Raw genomic sequence first — 24,480 nt, forward strand, 5'->3', positions numbered from 1 at the left:
TTAACCAAGCTTTCTCTCTTTTCCAATGCACGTGTCCCACTTAGGCTGCCTAAAATTGTGGCTGCCTCTCCAGAATCAAATTATGCGGGATTTCACTCGTCATCGACCATCTTTCACATCTTTTGCCGCTTTCGGCATTCGGCATTTTGAATTACTGTTGTTCTCGTTTTTATTGTTTATTCCCATCAGTTGATGGCGGCTATGGCCATAATGGAAGACTGCTTAGTTGTCCACCCTGCTTGCAAGTCAGCAGCACAGTTCTTGGCCGACGCTTACACTCTTTACATCAAATTTCTATCGTGCGTCATAATTGGCTTCACAAATGATGATGGATGCCACTGTACGCAACCAACCAACTCCGGTTAGAGATGGTTTCAAAAGTACAACAAGACTCAGTATGACTGCATCGTCTAGGATTAATACATCTCTTCTTCTTGATTCTATCTATTTGGAAAGATACTAGGTACATTATCTGACGTGCCTGTTATGGATCTGACGTCGCTCATTACAGCGAATTGGCACAAAGAGTTGACAGTCCCGACTGCCGGGTTTGCCTCTGATCTTCTAGAGCAGCTACAGGAAAACTCAGTGACAGTCACTAACAGGACTGGTCGCATGAGACCAGTCGTGCTTAAAATCGGTTTATGCTAGGATTCCAGAATGTTTGGTGTCCGACTTAAGGCTCGTAATGATCGTGGAAATTGATTTGACTTCGCCAAGAGTCTGTTTGGCTTAAACTTTATATACGGCAAACCTCCCAAGACCCATCGGAGCCCCGCACCAACCGTGAAATTTGCAAATTCGACCTGCAGCAGCTGCAAAAAATTTCAACCTAGGTGAGACTTCATTTCCACCTTGTTCGGTGGAGATGAGCGAAAAAATTACTGACCTTAAGTAACAGCACCCAATTGCTGCCGCGCATGAGCACCCGTGCCGTTACCGATCGAGCTATCAACCTATTTGTCTACTCTTCTTACTTGGCAGAAAGGATCATTCGTTAGACTAACGTCAAACTGTTAGGTGAGCGCCAACCACATGAGCACGTTGTGCGATGCCGACACAGATATGGCCCGTCATGATTCCATTTGCTATTATTCAGTACAGAGATGAGCCTCTCGAGCTGCTAAGCCTTCACGATCTGCAAGGAGATATATAACGGATCATCGAGATCGAGATCTCACCTTGCCCGATAGTTTCGACGCAGCAGTCTATCCAGTGTTCAGCCCTCAACTTCCTTTGTGAATAACATGCGATTCAACCGAGCTGCGAATGTCGCCGCTTTCGCGGCCCTGCTTGGCACCTCATCAGCACAGAGCGTCCTACCGGCCAGCATGGTGCCTAACGTCGGTGGCGGTGTCTACCAAAGCAGCGACTCCGCTCTAGCCAACTATACTTTCGAATACAAAGTGCCGTTTGATCCTGCTACTTACGGTGGCTACTACAGCTGGGATGTGAGCAATGAGACTGTCGTTATCTATAACGTCACTGCCTCTGGCGACCCAGGACTGAACAATGACTTGGGCAATGTTGAAACTGTGTACCCGTTCTTTGTTATCAATGAAGCCACGCCTAAGAAGATTACTCCCTCGGGTGTCGGCAAATTTAAGAAAATTTTGCACATCATTTTCGAAAATGAGGTCTACGGCTGGACCATGAATGATACGTACTGGAAGTTGTTGGCCACCCGCGGCAAGCTCTTGACCAACAGTCACGGAATTACCCACCCATCCTTGCCCAACTACGCCGCCATCGTCGCCGGTGACTTCTTCGGCGCCGCGGCCGAGGACTGGTACAATTTCAATGTTTCCACCATCTTCGACTTGCTCGACCAAGCAGGTCTTGACTATGCCACCTATGCGGAATGGTACACACCTATCGCCACCGCTCGTGGCCCCAACGACTGCAACAATTTCCCATTCCCGGGTCCTCTTGACGGTACCAACCTTGACTGGAGCGGTCCCGTTTACCGACGTCTGGATTTGTCAGCACTCTTGTTCTCAACTTACACCTCCAACTACACTCGGTGCAGCAAGATCTTCAACGCCACGGCGCAGTTCGATGCCGACGTCTTTTCCCACAACTTGCCTCCTTACTCGTTCTACGTGCCAGACATGCTCCACAACGCCCACGACCCTGAATCCGACAGCGACTATGTCCACCAGCCGACCACCGGTGGCATCTGGTTCAACGCTTTCTTGGACTTGTATTTGCCGGCTTTGACCGCACAGGGAACATTGGTCGTCGCCACATTTGACGAGGCCACTTGGCAAAACGACAGTGATTCCGTGCCAAACAACGACAACCACATCGCCACTTTGTTGTTCGGTGCCGGTATCACTCCCAACACTACCGATGACTCCTACATCACTCACTACGGTGTTCTTCGCGGTTCTATCACCAACTTCGGTCTCGGATCCCTTGGACGCAACGATACCAACGCCACCAATGGAGACCTGACCACGTTCATCAGCTAAAGGGTGTCTACAAACGTAGCACTTGGACTAATAGCTATCTACCACCTCGAAAATATACCAGGGATATAGAGGGTACTCCGTCTTTAATCTTTCCTTATCCACCCCTTATGTCCTGTCTTTGTAATTTTAATTCTGGAAAAATACAGCCTTTTTAATATCCGTAAACACCTTCGATTAAGGATGTTCAAGTTCGCCCAGTATTGGCCCGAAGGTATTATTATTCGAACTACGAAGTGCATTCAAGCTATCGTAGATGATTTCGTCAGTGGCGTAGGGAGATATAGCCGACGCCCCACAATCCAAACTATCCTTCCCTATAGTGAACCATTGATTAGTACACAAGCCGACATTTAGAGTATAATATGCATAAGCCCACAGCTCAAGCTCGCGCTGCCAATTAACTAGCGATTAATGATTAAAATAAACGCTGGTCCGATGACGTTTTTGCGAATTGATCTCCCGCGGAACCTTCTGAGGGGAGAAGACGGTCTGAAGACCTAACCTGATGCGCAACACGCATCTCAGGCGACTCAATTGTGAAAACAACTCTGTGCTTTTTAAGACAGTTGGAAACTAATATGCAATCCAGATCTGGGATTTACTCGAAGGGAGTGGGCCCTTTGATGTGGCACAATCTGAGATGCCAACGTTCTCCAATGACAGACATTTGGCACATATCATCGCCTTACTAGGTCCTCCGTCAACCGGATATTCTCAAGCAGGGACAAGAAAGTTCTAGATATTTTGACGGTGAAGGTACTCAATCGAATGTCACATCCTTTTGCAAGTCTTCTCGCCTGCTAATGATTGACTCTCGCACGACCCTGAGCTGGGTCGCAACGTGCTAGGGTATCCTCCGCAGTGGTGGGTGGAACCGCATTATTAACGATAAATTGCAAGAGAGACTGGCTCGCTCATATCGCTCATTAAGTCAGAGGAATTGTTAAGAGAATTCATTATGATAGCTAATGACGGATATGTGGTTGAAGTTAGTATCAGTATCTCATTAATTGTGAACGCGGACTTTGAGCTCTGCGTACGAATAATCACACTCCGCCCTAGCCTCTCGTTCCGCATTTGTGTTGTGCGATGATGCTTGGGATGCGGGACAGAAAGGTGTCGACATTGTCGACGAAAACTCTTGTAGACTCCATGGATATATTGGAACTCTTACTAATGAACTTCATACTTTGTGTGAGGCAGGGAGGACAAACACCTCTATTTATGCTTCCCTCGGCTAACCTTCATGTACTGACCGGGTTAGCTAGCTTCCTCCTTGTGAGAGATCGGTGTTTTTCCGAGGTAGATCAGTCTCCACTTCCAGTGTGGTGGGACTATTTCTCGGTTTCTTCCGAGGTAGAGCTACCCCGCTTTTCTGGTCACTGGAGATTGGTTGATCCTAGAGTTAGGTTGGTGAAGAGCTGGCCACTCTCCACTTTCCTGCCCGATCTGGTTAGCGGCTCTGCCGTGACTCCACTTCACAAGATCATGAGCTCTGATCTTGTGGTTGCTGTGTTCTGAGATAGTCGAATGAAGCTAGTTCATTCGGCGGCATTGGTGGGCGAGCGGGGAGTTCTGAGTTTAGTTCGTCACCTCGGTTTGAGGTGTTGTTCGTGTATATATAGACTAGAATAGTCGTGAGACTGGTCATCATCGAGATCAGAGTCTCAGCCTCCCCTCCATTGTTCACTTCAGATTCATCGTCCATATTCACACTCATAGCCATTTCTCACACGTATCGTCAATATCGCTAATGGCCCCTTAATGCAGGCTAGATCGTTATGCCTGCATGCGATTTATTAGCGTGCATGGCATTTGCAACTATGTGATTAGAACAATACAATCTGGCATTTTAATATCTAGGCTACACGCATGGATAGATGGAATCAGTTGTGCGGGCTCTCCACTAGAGCCACCAGCGCTTCACGAAAACCTACCAACTCATGTCCCAACCCCAACTCCTCCCTCCCCATCCACTTCTCACTACCCCAGCTCTCCGCTCCGAACTCATCCCAGCACCTCAGGTCCCTTCCGACCTCCATTCCCCACATCGGCCAAAGACGATCGTACTCCTCCAACGAGATCTGCAAGTACTCCGTTTCCTTGCCAGTAATCTCACTCCAATGATCCAGGAGTTTCCCCATAGTGGTGGTTTCCGTAGTGGCGAACACGTATTTCCCGGAGAGAGTCAGGTTTGGCTGCTGAATTATGGCGTGAACGAAGTGGCCGATGTTGATGGTGTGGTCTCCGATAGTAAAGACAGGGGTAGAGGGAGGAGCAGGCTGCAGCCAGATGCGTTTACCAGAGGATTGCTAACAAGATTTAGCATAATCTCATTCTTTTTACTCCCTGAAAGTACCGGGGAAGCAGTCACATACCAGCAAGTTAGGCACAAACATTGGATGATGCAGTGTCTCCGCAAAGAACCCGGTCCACAAGAACGTCGTCTTTGCAAGCAGCGCCTTGTCTTTCTTGATAAAAATATCAACTTGGGCCTTTGCATCACAATGCGGGACTGTCCATTTTCCATTGGAGATAGCTTTTCTATCAGGGAGCGTACTCCAGACGAAGTGCTCCAAACTTCTTGTCGCTGACGCGGCTTTGGCGAGGTTGACGCCTTGAGTGTATTCAACCTGCATGGCTACTTCTGGTCCAGAGGTCGCGAATGGTTCGAAGAAGTTTGTGAAGGCAAAAATTATGTTGGCGTCCTGAGGTATGATTAGCCCTAATTTGAGTGAATGTGATCAACGTGTCTAGAAGCTCATGATTGCAATACCTTGAAAGCAGCTATAACAGACTCTGCGTCGTTGAGGTCAGCTGTGACCATCTCAACGCCTTTTGTAGTCAGAGCTTGAGAGCTCTTGCTCTGGGCATTGCGAGTTATTCCTCGAAGCCGGTAAGATCCATCAGCGAGGAGGCGGCTTATGACAGATCCTCCTTGTCCACCAGTGGCGCCGACGACCACTACGAGCTTCCGCGGAAGACCTGATTCCAGTTGGGTACTCATTAGGACGTGTTAACAGATATTGATCATGTGAGATTGTATGAGAAATGCCAGGTGAGCGTGGTTAAATAGACAGTGTTTACTGCTGGTAACGCAACATAGCAGCAAGTATAGGACCGGGTTTTATATACCAGCAATATACCCTGATATGGGCTTTATGTTAGTCTTGCTTTGAAATCATCATGTCAAGAGCAGTCTTGCTTTCAAATCATCAAGTCGACAGCCGGGTGGCGCTTCTCCACTCAGCGCAATCTAGCATGGCCCAAGTGAGCGGAACTCCGCCCACTAGCAGCGGAAGTCAACGTATGGGCGTTCGTGGATCATTTTTGACGTCACATCCAATAAGCCCTCACAGAAACCGGCAAAAAGCCTATTCCAAGAAATTGCTGGAGGGTCAACGTTTCAGATACGAAAATGTTCAGAACAAGAACAACGTGAAGTTGGTCAGGATCAAAATGGAATCAGACCCTGAGCGCCGATTGGCTTGAGGCGCACCCTCTTCGGGTAAGGTTCTCGCCACTAGCGTCAATCCCTGAAAGTCTGTGGACGGGAACGCATGCCACTCCCCCACATCTCACCCCCTACTCTGAGATATTGGCACATTGTTAGTTGCTTGGCCATTGGCGTTTGCGAAACCTAGTTCCATCAAGCTACTCATGATGGTCCGCAAGAAGTCGCTCCTCATCGGCATCAACTACACGGGCAGCCAGAATCAACTGCAGGGATGCCACCACGACGTCGAGAACGCGGCAGAGTACCTTAGCTATCGAGGTTACTCCAACGATCCACGTTGCCAAGTCATTATTCGAGCTCCCCTACTATCTTAGTGGCCATAACATTCTTGTAAAACGCGCCAAGGTGCCGTCTCCTTGACATCCGCTGACTCGCGGCAGGCGCCTATTGATTGGCTGGTGAGCGAGCCCGGTACCTGCAACTTCTTGCATCACTCCGGTCATGGAAGCCAGGTTAGAGATCCAACGAGGAATCACCCTTCAGGTGTTCTTGATACCATTTATCCGGTGGACTTCCGGACACGCGGCCAGATTGATAGCGATACCCTGCACATACACTTAGTATCACAATTCTCGCCGACTGCTGCCACTCAGGATCAGCATTAGAGTTGCCATTTTGTGTACCGCAGCGATGATGATGGAAATGTGAATCTCGTGGACAACGTCAAGGATGGATTTCATCTCTTAGGTGAAGCCAAAGTACTCTTTAGGGGAGGATTCAGCTTCAACAAGCTGATCTCTACGCTGGCGCGGCGTCATTCTTTCGAAGTTTCAAAACTGACGTGATAACCTCTTTGTTGTATTCGAATAAAATATTCTAAAATATCTGATCTTTGGTTTCCCACCTCATAAGGTTGTTAGTACCGAACTCGAACGTCCCCGAGTTCTTACATGAAGAGGATTCCATATCCAACATATCTTCAGGTGAGAAATTCCTCCATTTCCCTGTACTGACTATGATTTTACTGACCAAACCAAGGCGTTACAAGATACACGGAATACTTTGCGGCAGTCTGATTACACACAAGTGCCTCAGCTTTCAGTTGGGCTACAGATGGACCTGAATCAAGGGCTTGTTTTGAGAGTTCATCACCATAGACAAAATTCAAACAGTTCAAAAATCAGCTAAAATAAACGAGGGGGGATGTTATAAGTGCACAATTAACTTGCTTCGAGGCATGCCCTCCCATTTCGACGCCGTCTTGAAAGGCTCGACCTTGATTAGAATGGAAGAAAACTCGCCGACGTCTCGAAGCTTTGACAATGCTGTGCGGGCTGGCGAAGCTTCAAGTGTGCTTGCCCGGACCTGGAAGAATACTTAGTAATTGAGATCCAAGTCCATCCATGTCTACATACCTCAAGACTCTTCCACCCAATTGTTCCCATGAATACCCCATCCTTTAGATTCAGACTCGTCCCACTGGTGACAGGCACAGCACTGCCCTGGGCTTTTACCAAAACTGTCCAGGCGTCTTTGGTCACGACTGCCGACTCTGCATCATCCTTGAGTTGAATACGAATAATCTCCGTTAAAGGCGCCGACACGACCCCCAAAAGTCCTACATCAGTGTCGAAGACCTGAATTTCCGCAGGACCATCCGCAAGCGGCTTAATCGGGCCGATGAACGCCGCGAAATCCTCTGAGGTAAGGAAGAAATTGAATGCCGCTTCTTCGGTCCATTCTAGAGCTTATGTTAGCATTGGCCTGCCGGGTTGGAGTGACTTTCTCGCACCAATGACAATAATTGGCTTGTTCTCTTCTTCAGTACTGATTTCATTCTCTCTGATCACCGATCCGAAAAATGCTCGGATTATAGTTGGCTGGGAAGCAAGGATCTTGGCTGAAGTCGGCCTTTGCGCGGCGAAGGCGGCTTTGACTTCGGGGCCAGCCTTTAGCTTTGGGAGGGCGAGTTCTGTGAATGGCATGGTCTTGGTGAGTGGGAGTGAATGTCTGAAGTTACGAAGGGCAAGTCTGGCAAGGTAGGAAGTCCGAGAAGAGAACATTTTGTGATGCGGAGGATGTCCATAGCTATGTATTTTATTCGCAATATTTTCTGGCTTACGACTGACTCCATGTCGATTACCAATGACACGTCAAACTGACTTGACAATGTCCTTGTCGGCACCGACTAAGGCCCGAGGAGCATACTGTGGTAGGGCTTGGAGTTCCACGCGCTAATGCAAGGAACTCCGCCAGCCTATTCCTACTTCGGCCTAGACTGCGGACTTGACGATCTTATTAGATTTAATGGAGATTCAGGACCCGAACTTTGGAATTAGCACCACTTCCCGAGTTGAAGGGAGTCATGGGGCAATGAAGGGTGGGCTAACTTCGTCTTCTGGTACACTATACACAGCTGCAAAAACTAAACCGCCGGGGCATTGACAGGGCACAACAGCTCAGTGTCATCGGGTCGAACGAGACGTTGTTTGTGCGACTTGAAATTAGGAACCAGATCGAGACGCCAAAGTTGTGCACTACCATTTCCCGATCTGCGCTCGAGCTTGTATACGCTGAAGTTGTGAAGAAACTGCATCAGCAAGAGGAGGAAAGCTCAAGAGAAAACTGCGGGTGCTCAACTTGGAATCGTTATCTTCTGCCTTGCTCTCATCGGATCGAGCTAGGCGTTTCGATTTCCATCACAGATATTCATCCTCGCTGGTGGGTACATCCTAAGGTCTCCCCCCTCAACGTCGCGTTTCAGCATATCGATACTGAAATGCTCTTACACCTCAAGGATCCCCCAGCTGCACTTCCGAGGAAAGGTCGTCCTAGAGGAACGCGGCGGCTTTAGACATCAGCTGAGGCTGTCCAAATAGCCACGGACCAGATAGAGAAAGTGAGGCGATGCGGATCTTGTAAAAATACCGGTCATAATAGGCGAAAATGTCCAAAACTCTTGAGTAACCTGACAACTACTGAAAATGGGACGACGGCAAAAGATCAAGAAGAAGGTATATCGCAGCAGCTAGTTACGAGCAACGATGCAGACTTTCTGGGAGATGAAGGGACTGCCGGGTACGACCACGATTATCGCGATGAAGAATTCGCCGAAATGTGGTCTGACGTATTCTCCCTTATTTAGGACGGAAACTGAAGATGAGTGGGTGGTGTGACTATGTGTAGATGACGGGGTGGAAATTTTGACTATGTGTAGATGACCGGGTGGAAATTGGAATCTCCCAGTTTTCAAAGCCGAAGATCGAGATAATAATATGTTAATAGAATGGCTTGTTGTGGTTAAAAGGAATAGATGTGACGGTGTAGCAGAGGTACTGACTCTCGGCGGATGCTGTACTTACGCTAGTCCCAAAGAGGAATGGTCGATTTACTCTCCATGAGTCTCCTAGATTTATTAAATCCCTCCCTCCGTCGTCATTTCCGGCGTACATTGGTCGCAATGCACCAGAACTCCAACCATGATGGAGAAGTCATCATCACAACAGATGTCCACTCGTCGCAAATCATGCGTCGCTTGCGTCAAGGCCAAGCGACGGTGTGATCTGCAGAAACCGTACTGCACTCGCTGCAGCACTCGAGGCCTACTTTGTAATTATGTAAGTCTGGATCTTGACCTCGAGACGAAAGTGGCGGAGGGTGGCTAACATCTCCACAAGCCTAGAACCAATCCCGGTGGCATAGAGAACCTTCAGTCCTTTGATCTGGCGTTCGAATACCCACCCTACACCAACATCCCCACCATCACCTACCAATTCGACGACCTTCTCAACCCCGCCCTGATCCCCTCAAAGAATATATACCTAAGCAAAGAGAGGCTCGACTCTTGTGTCCAATACTTCAAGAACTATCTCACAAACATAGTCCAGTACGGGCGAACTCCATTCATCAACCCTCACCTCTACAACGACGCACTGCCTCCCTGCTTGCAAGACGTGTACTGCATCTGCGCCGCCTACCTTTCCAAAACCGCGACAAACGAGACCCTGATCTTTCGCATCCTGTCTAGCAAATTCGACGAACTGGTTTCAAAGCGCCAATATTGCTCTTTTGAAGACGAGTTGGCTTCCGTGCAGGCGCTTAATATGTACCAGATCATCCGGCTCTTCGATGGCGATATACGTCAGCGGGGCATTGCAGAGGCACAGTTCCAAGTCTTGGACGCATGGGCGATACACCTGCGTCAGCGGGGTGAACTCGAACTCCCTCCCTCGATACAGTCGTCGCCGTATCGGGAATGGCTATTCATCGAAAGCGTGCGACGAACCGTACTCATGTCGATCTTCCTCCGGGCAATCTACTACGCTATCAAAAACGGCTTCTGTGACAACGTGGCCGACATGGCGGGCCTACCTCTAACGGTCCGGGGCGAGTTGTGGGAGGCCAAGTCGGAAGGCGAGTGGATGCAGGCCACGCGCGGGGGCCAGCCGGACGTACTGACTTATCACGAGTTCGTTGATGTGTGGGATGGAGGCTCTGCCGGGGGCGATGTGGAGAATTTTCAAAAAATGTTGCTGGTGGGTTGTATTGGGGAGGAGGGGCTACGGACGAGGTTTTTGGAGTCTTTGACGAGGGGTGTGGGATGGACGTAAGGGAAGGGATATTGCAGGCTGTTGGGGGCCATACGCCACGAGCAGTGTACCATAACTACCGGTGCGGATTTAAAAGGCACAGCCCAGGATGACCGGATTGTTGTGATGTCGATAGAGATGAGCGAAATCGAACACCTTGGGATGCGGTCAGTGTGTGCAGTAGTATGAGTCATATTGTAATACATATTACCATATATGATATCATATCATATGGGTTCGTGCAAACTCATATCATATAATATCAAACCCATATGATATGATATAACCCTATGGCCTTTGGTGATATGACCATATATGACCATATGAGACTTAGAGACCCTTAACCTTATCTCAGGTTCAACCTTAAGATAACCTTGATTTGTATGGCTATGAGGATGAAAGAAGCCTTACATATGGACATCAGATTATATATCAACGTGATTATCAATCTCACCTCATATAATATGCGTATTGGTTTGTTCCAACAGAGGAGGTGTTGAAAATCGTTCGCGAGGCGGAAGAGAAACCTAAGGCAAAACGACCGCGTGGGCGGCCACGTAAGCGCCCAATTGAAGAAGTAGATAAAGTAGAAGAAGAGGAAGAAGTAGAGAATAGTTCGAGCGAGTCGGAGTTGGATTTGGTCAATTGTGTGGCGCCTAGGACAAGGTCAAAGTGAGGAGAGTGAATTTAGTGGCCAGGTTCCCCATATCGCCAGTATCCCCATAAGTTACGTTATAACTATCGCACGACAGTATAGATAAATTCAGGCCGGAAGCTTCGCACGCCACCGGTATGGTTCGTGGATGCAAACATCTGGACACCTGCAAGTACGCGAGATTCTCCATCTTGGCATTACCAACCCGCTGGCCGAGTCGATTCTCGTACAATGAATCAGCTGCTCTTTGCGAGATTTCCCAGTAGTTTGAGCCCTTGCCGTTCAGAGTCGGTGGCTCTAGATAAGAATGGCACAATTCACGTCAGGGCGATAACGCTGTCTCTGCTGTTGATATTAAACAAGTTGTGGTAGCTTTGGTGGACAAACCCATGCTGCATATCATTTCGACCAAGTACTCAGCATTATAAAATATATAGCTGAAACTAAAATTTACTTAATTATCAGATTTGTAAATTAAGAAATAAATAAAATAAAATAATACTTAAAAATTAAAAAAGGTGATGCAAACAATAACTAAAGCACGAATATAATATTAAGGAGTTCTAGTACAATACTATTAAAAGGTGATAAAAGTGATAAAGTCCAGGCGCAGTTCTGCTGGTCCGACGGTTGAACTCAGAAGATGCACTACGAATGCTGGACGACATTACTACCCCCTCGAAAACCTACTGCGTAAACCTGGTGGGTTCGTTCTGTCCACTAACTTGCTGGCGAATTGGCGCTCAACATTTCTTGTCGCTGCTCTTCTGGATTATGATGTACGACAGCAAGCCGAGGATGAACAGGATGGGAATACCGAACCTTGACGACGACAAAACTTGCCGCTGGCCCAGGAACGCGAACAGCCATTAAATGCGGCCGCAACATCATTTGGCAGACACATATCGCCAACCAATCATATTATCATGGTCGCCTGAGTCATGAGGGCTAGGGTTTGGCCACACCGAGCACAAGCCCAATCAAGATTCGGGGGGGGGGGGGGGGGGGGGGGGGTTAACCAGTCAGGTGGCCACGGTAGCAATAATTTAAATACCTCGCTGGGTGTTAAAAATACGCCAAGGAAGGAAGTTCTGCAATTAAGCGAAAAGCCCGATATAGATGACTTAGTCTAGGCGTCAGCCCATCAGCAACTGCCAAGGGCAAATCGGCAGATGACCGCCGACTGACTCGGCGGCGCAGCCCATTAATGCAAATATATAACATAACAAGCAATCCCACACAAACAGAAATGGGCAAATTCTTTCTCGGAACAGCACCTACTAAAGAGGATTGGAAATGTCGCACGTATTTCGAGCCATAGTCTCCGGGTGGAATCGTTGTTTTGCCCCTATTATGATGGTATTGGTCCTATACCTGCTACAGGTCGTCTCAGCCTATAAAAAAGGTGTACTGTGCGTCAGTGCAGTGATGTGGACATATGACGTTTTTGTCGACGGTAGTGTCCAGCAAGTAACAGAAGCAAGTGGTTTAGTTGTATACCAAGACGGTGTCGATCTCACAAAAGAGATGGCGCCGAATTACTTACTGATTCAGGACCTGGCTGGGTCTGCTAAGGTCCTCACGCTCTTCAAGGTTGGTGGTCGCTTCTGCACACTCCATGGACAATGGAATTCACAACCTAGCCCACCGGTCGCACCGGATGTTTCGCATGTTACATGTCCCGGCACGGATCGAGTTTGGACTTTAACTTCGTCAGATCCAATCTACCGCAAAATTTTTGGCATTGGCAGTACTTCGCCTTTTCCTCAGGATTACTATATGAATTCCTATTCTCTGTATGGAAAATATTGCGGATCATACTAAAGTGATTGCAAGGAAGCTTAGCTAAAAGGTTAGTGTGGCAAGTGTTTGACTAAAAATCTGGTTTGTATCTTGCATGCTGTATCTGCAATGAATGAAATCTGTACGCCATCGTAGCAAGACTAATGAATAGCACGTCAAGTCGTATGAAGATGTTCATTCCTTCGACCCGACGAGTCGAACTTCCAACCTGCACGGCGTTCTTCACCTAGCTGTGTGTATAAAGAACTGCGGCCCTGCGTCTCGGCAATAATATTCGGCTGAATGAGAAGAAGACATATTCGGTGGGTGTCGTACCTGATTTCAATTTTGACAGCGGAAGTTTAATTCCAACACGTGCAGCTGACTTGTGCGGTTGGATCTGCCAAGGAAAACCCCGTGTCGCGGTCTTCGTCCGCACATCGTCGGCGACGTTTACGAATCTCCAGAACAACCGCACACACACTCATGTATGAATTGGGTAGCGAGCCCTAGCCCCATCAGGCCCACGCATCATTGGTTGATTTTAGCAGGGAGACGGCAGCACTTTGTAGCCAGCTTTTTGCAACTCATGATGGGAATTGATGATTGTCGTTCACTGCTAGCCGCCAGGCATGCTTTCCAATATGCAATATTCAATATTGCATTCAATTTTCGTATCGTATATTGCGTATTGCAATAACCTATTGCAATAATGAGTAGTAATCGATTTCTAGTGATAATTTCTATAGAAGGACGTAGAGCATACAATTAAATATGTTAATTGGTTCAGGCGGAGTTGTTCTTTTATGTTCCATGTCTGCCTTCGCCCACTCGTTTGGATGGCATTGCCGAAAGCCCGATTCTAGGCATACCCTTCTACAATTTCGTCTGAGCCATCTACGGTCTCAGCGCTATGCCCTTTCTTAAGTAGACTCTCAGCGTCCTCTTCCCGTATGATGGAACCCCTGCGCGTTATACCTAACCTAGTCCAGTTTTTAAGGCACTCTGTACGTTCAATGTAAGACGAAGTTGCTTCGGGTGATTCCGCGCGAGAGAAGCGCTCGGAATCAAGGCTAGAGAATGCAGTTGTCTCTTCGTTATCGTCAATGATATATTGTAAGTGTTTCGATGCCATCTCGGTAGAAAGCGTAGCTATACAGTTACTTGTCGAACTGAACCGTAACGCGTATAACAGAGAAAAGATAGGAGAAGACGGAAAGAAAACAAGTAAATTACACGCGCTTGCCGGGTAACACACTCCATGCAGGGCAATGAACAAGAAAATCAACGCCCCGACAGGTTTAGAATGTAAGATACCCGGGGTATGCCATTGTTACACATTTACATATGCAATATGCAAGTTTATATTGTATTGCATATTGCAGCTATAAGCAATAAGCAATAAATACAATATTGGAAACCATCGCCTGGTCAATGATAAGAATATTAACATTCTTGCCGGACGCAATAATATTGTGAACACCAGAGGTACCAAAATCGTAAGACCAAGCGTCAGAGCCAATGATCCACAAACTACTACCAAGAAGGAAAGCCTTGTCATTAAGCAATTCGTTCGCAATTTCCGAGCTATCAATTTCCAACTTCGAGATCAACTCAGCACCGACGTCGGAAAGTTTGCTCGAGCCTTCACTGTAGAGGAGCAGTCAGCGTAGTACAAGGTCGTTGATCAAGAAGCTGCTGCAAGCATACGCTAAAAACCACTGCGCCTTAGTGTCGGTCGAGGATCTGTATGCAGGTACTAGATACTGGTCCAAGAATGTTACGACAAAGTCAATGTCTTCAGCGTCCTCCTCGAACTCGTACACGATAACAGTTCCTTGAATATCAGAATGATCGTTCAGTATGCTTGCATCCGGCGAGCCAAGCCATCCAATGGGCATTCCGCTGCCAATTTTCTATTTTGATTTCTGAATCTGAGTATCGGTGACCCAAGTTCAAAAGCGTTTGACATATGTCGGTTATGTTCGCATCGGATGAATCGAGTAGCGACACGGAATACAACGATAACTTTTTTTTATCAGAAAAGACCAAAGTTCCAGTCAGGGACAACCGAAAAATTTTCATGTCTGCATCTCTCTGCAAGACCCCGCAAGTGACTGAGATCGCCAGACACTGGTCGTAATTTCTGTTTCATGTTGGAGAGTATGTCTTTCAGTTCCGGAACCGACTCTGATCGAAACGGAATCTCTGTAATTCTGATGGGCTGTAGAACGCCCGATTGAATAACAAGCTCAAGCATATTCCTCGCGACCGTCTTTGATCTTGGAGAAAACGTGTCTGAGTAGTTGAAAGTAACAGACACTGTCAGCTGCAATAATTTACTCACAGTAGGAGGAAGGTTCCGTGGGCCCCTTTATTGAAGATTCTTGATTGAACACCAGGGTGTTTCGGCATGCCAAGGAACCGCTAAGGATGAAGCTAGGTAGCGGTAATCAGGTATGTAGTTATTAGAACTGAACCGTTTGCACTTCTCAACTCCACATGAAACCAAAAAGTCACTACTTCCTGCTCTTCCTCCTCTTAGCCGCCCCGGGACCCATAAATGAAGTGCCTGAAGTACCCCGTTTCTGCCCCGTATCGCTCGACTGGCCGTCGTGCTCAACAGGTAGTGACACGGTGTCAGCGTCCGACTGCGGCAAATGATGGCTCTCCAAGTCCTGGGAAAGGCCTGTCTCTGGAAGCGACGGTACGTCGAAGTCCAAGTTGGCCGGCAACTGGTCGATAGCCGAGCAGATCTTCTTGAAGTGAGCGGGCATCCATGTGTGGTAGACGTTTTTCGTGAAACGATACGCTGTCCACTTCTCCTTGCCATCTAGTGCTGTGAAAGAAAACTCATGTATTGGATGGCGGTAATACATGGTGTTCTTCCCATCCATCACCGGATAGTGACCGTAGAGCCGCACCGACCTGTGGTCATGTGAGATGGAGAAGCCAAGGATCTCCCGGTGAACTTCGCTGTCGCGCTTCACGGCACGGAAGAGCTCGGCGACGGCCCGTACCGCAATGGTCATGCTATGGGCGTTCTGGCGGTCTGCCACGTCCAGCGCTGCCGCGCCGCAATTTACCTCGCACGTCAGGAACGGGAAGTACATGTAGTACGTGCCCATGAAGAAGGATTGGTCTCCAGCGATAAAGTCGCCAAGGAATGGTGACAGCTTGGCTAGCTGGTCGTCGGTGAATGCCTCGCGTCTAAAGCCCACAGAGTAGTCGGGTTGCGGACGAGTCCCAGTCAACGGGATAGAGTTGTTCCAGCCCTCGTTGACGCTCTCTATCAAGATGTCAAGGTGCTTGGCGCCGAATGTGGCAAGACTCTCGGCCGAGGGAACGATTAGCCGAGTGATATCTTGAATGACTCGTGCCTCATTTCTGTTGTGGACCTTTTGGCAGGTGGATTCGAAAACATCGTCGCGGAATAGTGAATCCTCCGGAACAGCCTGGATCGTCTCAAAAAAAGTCCTAGCAAAAGTTTTGCTTGCGCTGGTAATATCCAGGTTGGATTTAACCATGAAACTGCCTTTGGTCTCGAGTAGAGTCTCATAGCGCGGATCTCGGTAAGGTGCACTCTTCTCTTCCCTCGGCTTCTGATCGCTGGGCGTCTTGGACGTGGTAGAATTTGATTGCTTGCGGACAAGAGACGGCAGGGACCTCTTTCGGGCAAGTAAATGCTCCATGTCGAGTTCAAAGTATTCTTGCGGCCACCGCGCTTCTCTCGCCCAAAATTCGATCGGGTTGATCGGCTCGTATGTGCCACCGTTGTTGCTCGCGGGTCTGTCGGAAGTATTCTCCACAAGAGACAGTCTAGGAGATCGCCGAAACCCCTTCTGAGGGGAGTCAAGGCCACGATCGAGTGCGTCGACGGGTCGTTTCGTACCACGCTTGCCAGGTGTCGCGGAACACTTCGATGACTTAGTTTCGGTGCCTGCATAGAGGTGAAGATAGGAATGCCGTACCTGTCGAAATAGAATCTCCTTGGTTAGAGATGGATGCGGTTGATCGCATTCAGTGGGCTCGGGAGCTAGTCGGTGTTGGAGACGTGTCGTGCGATGAGTGCTTCTGTGCTTCTGGATGCCCTGGGGTCGCTTTCCTGTTTATTGTCAGCGAGGATATCGCTCGGCGCTTCATGAAATAAGTACCTTGATCTTTTGGCGCCGACGATGTGTGCCCCTTCTGGGTGGCCAACTGTGCTCGAGTGCGAGCCATGTCGACTGAGAATGCTGGTGAGCGACGAGGTGTTTAATTTAGGGCAAAAGTCCAAAATACCAGTAGGCTCTACCCTCCGTACCCAGTAATTTTTCTAGTCCTTGACTACCTGTACCCAGTATTATTTACCCTCCTTTCGCTCTCGAAGGCGCTTCTCTTATCCAATCAACCAAAACGCGTTTTTGGTTAATACATGCGTCAAGACAGCTCGAGTACGATCTACAACCGCGGCCAGACGCTAAATGTCCATGATATTGGCGACGGCGAGGTTGACAAGCTAGTTCTTTTGCCGAAGACGTCGATGTTCGAGTCGGCTTCGAAATGTAGGTTAGTACGGATTTAAATGTCTAATTTTGTTTGCATTGCTCTAAATCTCACAATGTTGAGTACACATTGACCTGACCCGATTACCCCAATTACTTGGGTACGATGAATATGCCGGCACAAGTATTTTGGACAGGTTAATATTACTTGGGGGGGGGGACATGTCGCACTCGACCATCCTGGATGGGCTAGGGTAGAGCTAGCAAGGGTTTGGGCTTGAACGCGGTCCAGGCTTAGGGCTTTTGGGTGTTTTTGGCACCATCATTACTCCCGCAGAATCAAATTTCGAGATAGCGGCTGTGCAGACTTCCAAGGTTCATACTGCCGTGCAGATTAAAGTTCGGCCTAAGTATTGGTTTTGCGTTAATTGAGAAATACAAAAGTTTCCAGACCCATCAAACATCGGGTCAGCTAGTCTCCAAACAACCACGGGCTGCATGTATTCAAAAAACTATCACCTCGATGCAATAGTGAGATGCAACATCAATAATGGTGCCCATCACAAGATTGCTGCGGACCGCATGTTTAGCTGTTCGGATGAGTTGCGACGGTTGTGGAATACCATGACTCTGGACTATCCAAAGTAGCTTGATTCTATTATATTCTTTAGACCGTGGCTCTGTAGACACAGGCCGAGCATTTTACGGATTGACGCGCTTAATTCAAGTAGCAAGGTACAGACCACAAAAAATGCCACCGTGTTAACCTTCACTCAACCGGGCGTCAAACGGCGTCAAACGGCGTTAAACGCAGTCTCGCATTTAATTCACCTTGAAACCAATCCTATCAAAGAGTATTAGACTGCTCACTAACTCATGAATGTCTATGGCCTTCGGATATTATATTCATAAATCTTATTTGCCAGCACAGGCTTATCCGACAATTGCTGAATCACTCGCAGCGCGCACCAGAAAATAGGTCGACAGTTGGAAAACGGGATCAACCGCTGCTGATACTGCCTTATCGGATATATTGACCCAATTCTCTGGAAAGTTAGTTAGTCACAGTCACTGATGAGAAGAGAGTTCGATAGCCCCATACGGCATGGATTCCCATTCTAAGCCACGGGCCTAGGACAACGGGGCCACAACAATAGCAGACCTTCCACACGGCGGCGTCTAGTGTCCCGGTAAGTCAGCGGTCACCACGCAAGTATTAGCCAACAAAAATTGCAATTGAAACCAATTTGGACATAATTCTGAAAGCATTGTGTCACAAAATGTGTTTGCACTGGCAGCAACCAATTAATCGCGTTGGTCACAGGATGCAGTGTAGCGCACATTCATGAAAGTGGAAATATTCCTAAATAGCTAGAACAGTTGCGAAAGTATAATCTTCAACTTGTTGTTGAGCGGCGGAAGGAGTCGGGTGCGATGTCTCTTCAGAGGAGGATAAGTTGCACAAAGACTGTTCTGGACTGTATAGCCGTCCTTTGACTAGCGCACTCAAGTCGGATTCGGAAGCTTCCATGGCCGACTATAGCATCAAAAAAGTATATAAGGCACTGTCCCGCCCCTCGAATCCTCCGATCCTTCTCTCATTTGGCCGGCTGCTGTAAAGTACACAAGTGCCGCTTCCAGTATCCTTCAAGTAAGATGGCTCCCAATGTGGTCCCCGGACTCCCTGAGCCAGTTCCACAGGGAAGTGACAGGTTGTCAATCACTTGTCCTGTTTGCGGCCAAATTCTCACCGGTCACAAAGGCACGCAATCTGACCTTGAGCACAAAGGTAGGATGCGCGTGAGACTTGTATCGCACACCAAGAATCTAGCCCGAACCGACGTGGCACATCGAGAATTCCTAGATAATTACCACCTGAATAAAGCAAGCGTTAAGCTGCCAGGAACTGCTCAGGAAATACACCGTGAAGTCGAAAGAAAGAGGAAGCAAAGGAAGCGTAATGAGGCGGCGGTATCGGAGGTGATTGCGCGGCAGAAGGCTATCAAGGCGTTCAACACCGACAATATTGGCAGAGGTACTTGCCTGGCACCGCTATGGCAGCATCCAGGATTGTCCAAGCATGGCTGACAAATTACTACAAGAACGCTCCTTCCTTGCCGCCTTTGCCAGAATCGGTCTTAGCACAACCAATGAAGAACGGGGAAAACCCGTTTGCTTTGCTTGAATCCTCCGGATTCACCCTATTAGCTAGCCTCCCGGCCAGAACGAGACATAGTATACGCGAAATCAACGACCATTTGGACGCAATCACGAAAACTTGGCCGTGGGACGGAACTTTTGAGCAGTTTTTCCAGAAGGTAACTTTGTGATAATTAGTCTGAACCAAACGGAGACTAATAGCATACGATAGCTCGCTGCAAATGGTTGCTTGTTACCGGATTTGGATGCCAATTTAGCCACAGCATGGCGCGATGCATCTAAACGTATCGAGAATGAACGATACCGACGCGACGCAGCTTTGGAACATGTCAAGTACCATGCAGAGTATCACGAATACCGGAAAGCTGTCACGAAGCTGGCCGAGCAGCGTAATATGGTGCAGGCGGAAAGAGCGACAAGGGAAGCTGTAATGCGAGACATTGTTTCGCACACTGAAATGACAATTCTTCGCTGGCAAGGCGGAGAAGACTTGCTGACGATCTTGAGGAGTATCACCAACGACAGCGACTAAGATGCCGTGCCAATCTAATATTTGTTGATGCTGGAATCGGTTAATTGATTGTTAAAAGCATTCTCGTGGTTCGATTCATACTTATTTGTAATGATTGCCAATCTATATTGGAGACTAGCTCGTAACTAATAGACTATCATAAGTCGAGAATATTCAATGGCGGTAGAAGTAAGTTCTGGCGTTGTGTTTGTCCTAGAATTGCTTCAGATGATTCATAGGAATGGAAACAAACCCCGCCATGCAACGTCATAATTTCACGTGTCGAGACAGCGCTCAAACCGTGAATCTTAAGACGCCGAGAGCCCCTACACGCAAGACTTATTTGTCTTTCGATTAATGTCTATACAGGGCAGTTGATTTGTCCAGGCTTGTTCGGGTAAAGTGACTTGTCGATTTGTTTTCACGCAATTCGTCACAGCGGTAGCATTCAGTAAGCCAAATATATCAAATATTTATGCAAATAATGGGGACGGATATTTATGAACCATTATCCATCCGTCGACAGAATAACAAATTCAGTCTGCCTACAACAGCAAAGCCATCTGCTCGTTCGTAATGACGAAATAATCACAGAAATGACAATATATAATTGGTACGAGGGCTTCTCAGAATTCATCATGAGACGAGAGTAGCTCCATCCCGACTGCGAACTGTTAGGCATGACAAAGTTGTTTTTGAAAAACGGTCTCTCAATTTTTTTCCTCCGACTGGTCACAAAGGTGCCATTCAGTATCTGGCAGCAATAGCGTTAGGTCACTCCCGCTGGAAGTGACTATTAGTGAGTGGCATTTTGTATTAGCAATTGAGCTTCTAGGACATGTTAGTAACGATGTGAACATTTGTATGCGAAGACCAAAAAGTTTGCACACGTGCCGAGAGTCAACGAAAGGTATCCTTACCCAGGGACCGTATGTCAACACAAAACGGACGATCTGACTAGTGGACACATAGTCACCAACCCCTTGTGGTCAACGAATTAGTGCGGTCAATGAGTTAATTGGTCACAAGGCGATCATATGTATGTGACGTGAATACTTGGTCACGCTTTCTCCAAGAGTATTTACTTCGAAAGGTATTGTCGTAACGTGACTGAATGTCGGGACCAAAATATTGCAACTATGACTACTCAAAATTAGTGAATCTATTATCACAGTTGGGTTTGACTAAATGTCAACACAACTAGATACGATAGTATCTGATCAAGTAGCGATTAGCCACGTGACCAACGAATTAGTATCGATTCGCGGCATCGTCGGTCGCATCGCGATGATAAGTTTGTAAGAAGGTAATCGGTCCATGGAGTTCTCGAACGATAAGATTTCCGAACCACAAATGGCGCCTCGCATGGTATTATTATCAGCCAGGATATTCGCCCTACAGTAAGTTGACGATTTTGGTTTTGATTAAGCAGAAGTAACTAGATATTAATTAGGCGTGGGGATTTGCAGTAACATGTTAACTAGAAAATAACAGTGACCCAGAATCTCTACATGAATTGATGATCATATCAGTGCGATAGCAAGAGTCTAATATACATATGGCAACGAGTGACAATACCTTGCTCCAGGATACGAAGACATAATCAAGCATTGACAATTTGTATATAGGCTGAGGACTGTCCCGAGGAAAGTGTCTGAGGTATTGATCGTCGTGAGAGTTGTACAACGGTTGACTGGCTCCCGAGTTCTGTGTGTCAATGCCTCTAGGTCATTGTCATTCGGTATGTGCCAGGGAATCACCACCAAATGACAATATTCGTTTTTGGTGCGAAATTGGTAAGGGTCAGTTGGCCAATTTAGTTATTATCACCAAGTGACAATCTGTGTGGGTCACAATCAAGTGATAATGTTCCATATGGCAATTAGTCACTGTCACCAAGTGACCTAATGAGAATCAGCATGTCCCAACGATGGCTGCACTGTGGTTCTAACTTAACTCGTCTCTCTTAATATGCTGGGAATATCGAGCAGAACATCCGCTCTTTTATTATATAGCGGTGTCGATAGCATTATCTCAATCAAATCGTACTGAAGGTGGACAAAATTGGTGGATGACTACGCCAACATGGATTATGTCACCGTGCCGTTCTGTATCGGCGGCACTCAGTTACGCTCGTCTTATTTGACGTGGAGTGAATTACATTATTATTATCACAAATTCCAGAGATGATACGAGTAGGCTAAGTTTTGCGCCAGATTAGAGTCAACGATGCAGTTTGCAAGTCGCAACAAGGATATAAGGCTTCAGTCAGTCATGCGAATGAAGGTATCATCACTTGTCATCCGCGGAGTGACTATATGTCTCCGACGTTTATCGATCACCACTTGTCAATGAATAAGCAATGCGTGGATAGAACTGTCTTGCACACTAACAGGCTCCACAGTAATAATGTTAGAACAAGAGTGATCATCTATCTACGTTTAAAATGGTTGCTGAAACCAATTTCTTAAATATATTGACAATAACGCTGCTAAACCACAGAAAATAGTTATTTTTTGACCATAAGTCGCAATTTCATCTTGCTCCCAATAAATTGCAGCTTGCAATTTCTGATCCAGGACCCGTTCCTTTCCTTTTCGACTCGTAATCGCAGCTTTCTGGACTGCTTGATTCCCTTTGGACACTTGTAAGCGGGCTAAGGTGATATCCCTGCATGTGGAATCACTAGCACCGCTCTCTAGAAGCGTCTCACAGCATATCAGAGACAAACTACCCCGATGTGTGAGAAATCTGATGCGTAAGCAGCGACTTTCTCGCTCTTCGACTTCATCAATGATCTGCGCAAGGATTTCCCTCTCGAGAGGAGACGACGCTATAGTCGTTCTTTCGCCAAGCTCGGGCTTTCCACTGTCGAGAGTTTTCGCAGGCTACTTGTATGTTAGAACGGAGTAAGATTACTCGTGCTCGAGGATTCAAAAGAAGCATACCATCCTTCGCAGATTTGTGGCGCAAGTATACCGTAAGGTCCCTAAAGCGGGGAGCCCTCTGCAATGCCGTGCGAACTCCATAGAGCTCCGCTGTCTGCTTGGTGTGCTTGTCAGCGTCAAGCGCCTGCCGGAAATTTCTAGGAATAAACCTCGTTAAAATTATAGGACAACAGTCTCAATAAACAGACATACCGACAGTCACCGTCTCCAAAGTATGCCGCGCATGCAACCGCTGGCCGCGGCTGACCGATTGAGTCTCGTTTTCTTCCGCCTTTGTCATCGGCATGCGCTGCTACGCCGACTATGACAGGTCGCCAAGGAAAAGGAATGTCGGATTCGGCCCTGTAGGCTTGATCCTGCCGGTCCAACCACTCTATCGCATCGTTGAAGGTCAGAAAGCATCCGGAAGATACATGACCTCTTCGATCGGTGTGATTGTTTCCGACCTGAGCGAATTCCTTGAGCTGACAAAGATCGCTTTCGAAGTCGCGAAAGTGAGCGAAGTCATAAATTCGCTGACCGTCGTCAACATCGATTCTGGCAATTGCAAAGTACACAGGTGACGTAGAGACGATCGACGATGAACTAGTGCCTGCCAACGAAGTCATGCTGATCAATAAAGTAGCGGTATATTGAGAAATTGAGGAGGCTTGACTTCACATGTAAAGTTCAACAGCATTCATTGTTCGCTAATGCTCGGAATAACCTGGTGGTATCCAAGAGAGCGTTTAAGTTTAAAGATCGGAAACTTTATTTAGCAAGGGGCTCCATCCGTAGCAGTCATTTGCGGAGCATTGCACCTGTATCTCCACATTTTACTACACCCTATATATATTAGTGGCGTATCAGGGGGGTAAGTACGGTAGGGGAGTAGGGGGACCGCCATACAAAAAAGGTTACCGATAAATTCAATCGCATTCCACCGAGGGGCTTCTCAGACTCTGAAAAGAGGTAAAAGTGAACATCTCGACCTGTAGCCCTGCTACCGGCCAAGAAATGCCGAGCTTATTTTAATAGAAGACGACGTCTCTATCCGTTCGAGCTTACACCCAGCCAATTCCCCAGCCAATTGCGGACGTGCGGCACTCGACCATCCTTGAGACGGACATCCTGATGAAGCTCCTCGAGTGAGCGAGAGGATATCAACATATCGTCCAGATAAACTACCACAATTTGTCTAGGAAGGGACGAATGTATCATTGATGAACCGCTGAACGGTAGCAGGAGCATTAGTCAGCCCATAGGGCAGGACTAGATACTCATAATGGTTATGGGTTTGATTCCTGCTCATTGGGAAACCGCTGACTCTGTGACCAGCGAGAAGATAAGGAGGCTCAAATATCGAGTGACGGCGTCATACATATCACGGCCAAGTGTAGGTTGGCGCGTTTGGGGCAACATCTGGACACGAAAGTCTGAA

At 47.5% G+C, this 24,480-nt stretch overlaps 12 protein-coding genes across 12 annotated transcripts; 6 read left to right on the forward strand and 6 right to left on the reverse strand.

The window, feature by feature from the left end:
- Positions 1 to 785: 785 nt before the first annotated feature.
- Positions 786 to 2,622, forward strand: POJ06DRAFT_253743 (uncharacterized protein). Its single transcript, XM_056187679.1, has one exon. It carries the CDS (start codon positions 1,248 to 1,250, stop codon positions 2,472 to 2,474), a length of 1,227 nt encoding a protein of 408 aa, XP_056044259.1. The 5' UTR covers positions 786 to 1,247; the 3' UTR covers positions 2,475 to 2,622.
- Positions 2,623 to 3,960: 1,338 nt separating this feature from the next.
- On the reverse strand, positions 3,961 to 4,200 carry POJ06DRAFT_268388 (uncharacterized protein; the record flags this gene model as incomplete). Its single annotated transcript, XM_056189308.1, has 1 exon — positions 3,961 to 4,200. The coding sequence occupies one exon, from the start codon at positions 4,198 to 4,200 to the stop codon at positions 3,961 to 3,963; it is 240 nt and encodes a 79-aa protein (XP_056044260.1).
- On the reverse strand, positions 4,058 to 5,187 carry POJ06DRAFT_253744 (uncharacterized protein). The gene is made up of 3 exons (XM_056187680.1): positions 4,853 to 5,187; positions 4,316 to 4,786; positions 4,058 to 4,259 (listed from the first exon to the last, which is right to left on the reverse strand). The coding sequence occupies exons 1-2, from the start codon at positions 5,111 to 5,113 to the stop codon at positions 4,361 to 4,363; spliced, it is 687 nt and encodes a 228-aa protein (XP_056044261.1). The 5' UTR covers positions 5,114 to 5,187; the 3' UTR covers positions 4,058 to 4,259; positions 4,316 to 4,360.
- Positions 5,188 to 6,137: 950 nt separating this feature from the next.
- On the forward strand, positions 6,138 to 7,119 carry POJ06DRAFT_281744 (metacaspase; the record flags this gene model as incomplete). Its single annotated transcript, XM_056189969.1, has 6 exons — positions 6,138 to 6,275; positions 6,372 to 6,551; positions 6,597 to 6,689; positions 6,713 to 6,789; positions 6,875 to 6,914; positions 6,970 to 7,119. The coding sequence occupies 6 exons, from the start codon at positions 6,138 to 6,140 to the stop codon at positions 7,117 to 7,119; spliced, it is 678 nt and encodes a 225-aa protein (XP_056044262.1).
- On the reverse strand, positions 6,779 to 8,016 carry POJ06DRAFT_253748 (uncharacterized protein). Its single transcript, XM_056187681.1, has 3 exons — positions 7,724 to 8,016; positions 7,347 to 7,672; positions 6,779 to 7,296 (listed from the first exon to the last, which is right to left on the reverse strand). The coding sequence occupies exons 1-3, from the start codon at positions 7,992 to 7,994 to the stop codon at positions 7,138 to 7,140; spliced, it is 756 nt and encodes a 251-aa protein (XP_056044263.1). The 5' UTR covers positions 7,995 to 8,016; the 3' UTR covers positions 6,779 to 7,137.
- Positions 8,003 to 9,076, forward strand: POJ06DRAFT_295671 (uncharacterized protein; the record flags this gene model as incomplete). Its single annotated transcript, XM_056190518.1, has 3 exons — positions 8,003 to 8,324; positions 8,380 to 8,756; positions 8,793 to 9,076. Exons 1-3 carry the CDS (start codon positions 8,239 to 8,241, stop codon positions 9,074 to 9,076), a joined length of 747 nt encoding a protein of 248 aa, XP_056044264.1. The 5' UTR covers positions 8,003 to 8,238.
- Positions 9,077 to 9,376: 300 nt separating this feature from the next.
- Positions 9,377 to 11,006, forward strand: POJ06DRAFT_210532 (uncharacterized protein). Its single transcript, XM_056185432.1, has 2 exons — positions 9,377 to 9,548; positions 9,609 to 11,006. The coding sequence occupies exons 1-2, from the start codon at positions 9,411 to 9,413 to the stop codon at positions 10,539 to 10,541; spliced, it is 1,071 nt and encodes a 356-aa protein (XP_056044265.1). The 5' UTR covers positions 9,377 to 9,410; the 3' UTR covers positions 10,542 to 11,006.
- Positions 11,007 to 12,528: 1,522 nt separating this feature from the next.
- Positions 12,529 to 12,999, forward strand: POJ06DRAFT_197103 (uncharacterized protein; the record flags this gene model as incomplete). Its single annotated transcript, XM_056185061.1, has 1 exon — positions 12,529 to 12,999. One exon carries the CDS (start codon positions 12,529 to 12,531, stop codon positions 12,997 to 12,999), a length of 471 nt encoding a protein of 156 aa, XP_056044266.1.
- Positions 13,000 to 14,342: 1,343 nt separating this feature from the next.
- POJ06DRAFT_238299 (uncharacterized protein) lies at positions 14,343 to 14,858 on the reverse strand (the record flags this gene model as incomplete). Its single annotated transcript, XM_056185988.1, has 2 exons — positions 14,343 to 14,607; positions 14,668 to 14,858. The coding sequence occupies 2 exons, from the start codon at positions 14,856 to 14,858 to the stop codon at positions 14,343 to 14,345; spliced, it is 456 nt and encodes a 151-aa protein (XP_056044267.1).
- Positions 14,859 to 15,167: 309 nt separating this feature from the next.
- Positions 15,168 to 17,196, reverse strand: POJ06DRAFT_112073 (uncharacterized protein). Its single transcript, XM_056184086.1, has 2 exons — positions 17,112 to 17,196; positions 15,168 to 17,062 (listed from the first exon to the last, which is right to left on the reverse strand). Exons 1-2 carry the CDS (start codon positions 17,176 to 17,178, stop codon positions 15,477 to 15,479), a joined length of 1,653 nt encoding a protein of 550 aa, XP_056044268.1. The 5' UTR covers positions 17,179 to 17,196; the 3' UTR covers positions 15,168 to 15,476.
- Positions 17,197 to 17,293: 97 nt separating this feature from the next.
- Positions 17,294 to 17,819, forward strand: POJ06DRAFT_112097 (uncharacterized protein). The gene is made up of 2 exons (XM_056184087.1): positions 17,294 to 17,501; positions 17,566 to 17,819. Exons 1-2 carry the CDS (start codon positions 17,372 to 17,374, stop codon positions 17,697 to 17,699), a joined length of 264 nt encoding a protein of 87 aa, XP_056044269.1. The 5' UTR covers positions 17,294 to 17,371; the 3' UTR covers positions 17,700 to 17,819.
- Positions 17,820 to 22,572: 4,753 nt separating this feature from the next.
- Positions 22,573 to 23,749, reverse strand: POJ06DRAFT_112120 (uncharacterized protein). The gene is made up of 3 exons (XM_056184088.1): positions 23,253 to 23,749; positions 23,061 to 23,197; positions 22,573 to 23,003 (listed from the first exon to the last, which is right to left on the reverse strand). The coding sequence occupies exons 1-3, from the start codon at positions 23,666 to 23,668 to the stop codon at positions 22,903 to 22,905; spliced, it is 654 nt and encodes a 217-aa protein (XP_056044270.1). The 5' UTR covers positions 23,669 to 23,749; the 3' UTR covers positions 22,573 to 22,902.
- Positions 23,750 to 24,480: the final 731 nt, after the last annotated feature.

Source organism: Lipomyces tetrasporus (genome assembly GCF_029532465.1).
Source record: "Lipomyces tetrasporus strain NRRL Y-64009 chromosome Unknown POJ06scaffold_5, whole genome shotgun sequence".
Lineage (NCBI taxonomy): Eukaryota > Fungi > Ascomycota > Lipomycetes > Lipomycetales > Lipomycetaceae > Lipomyces > Lipomyces tetrasporus.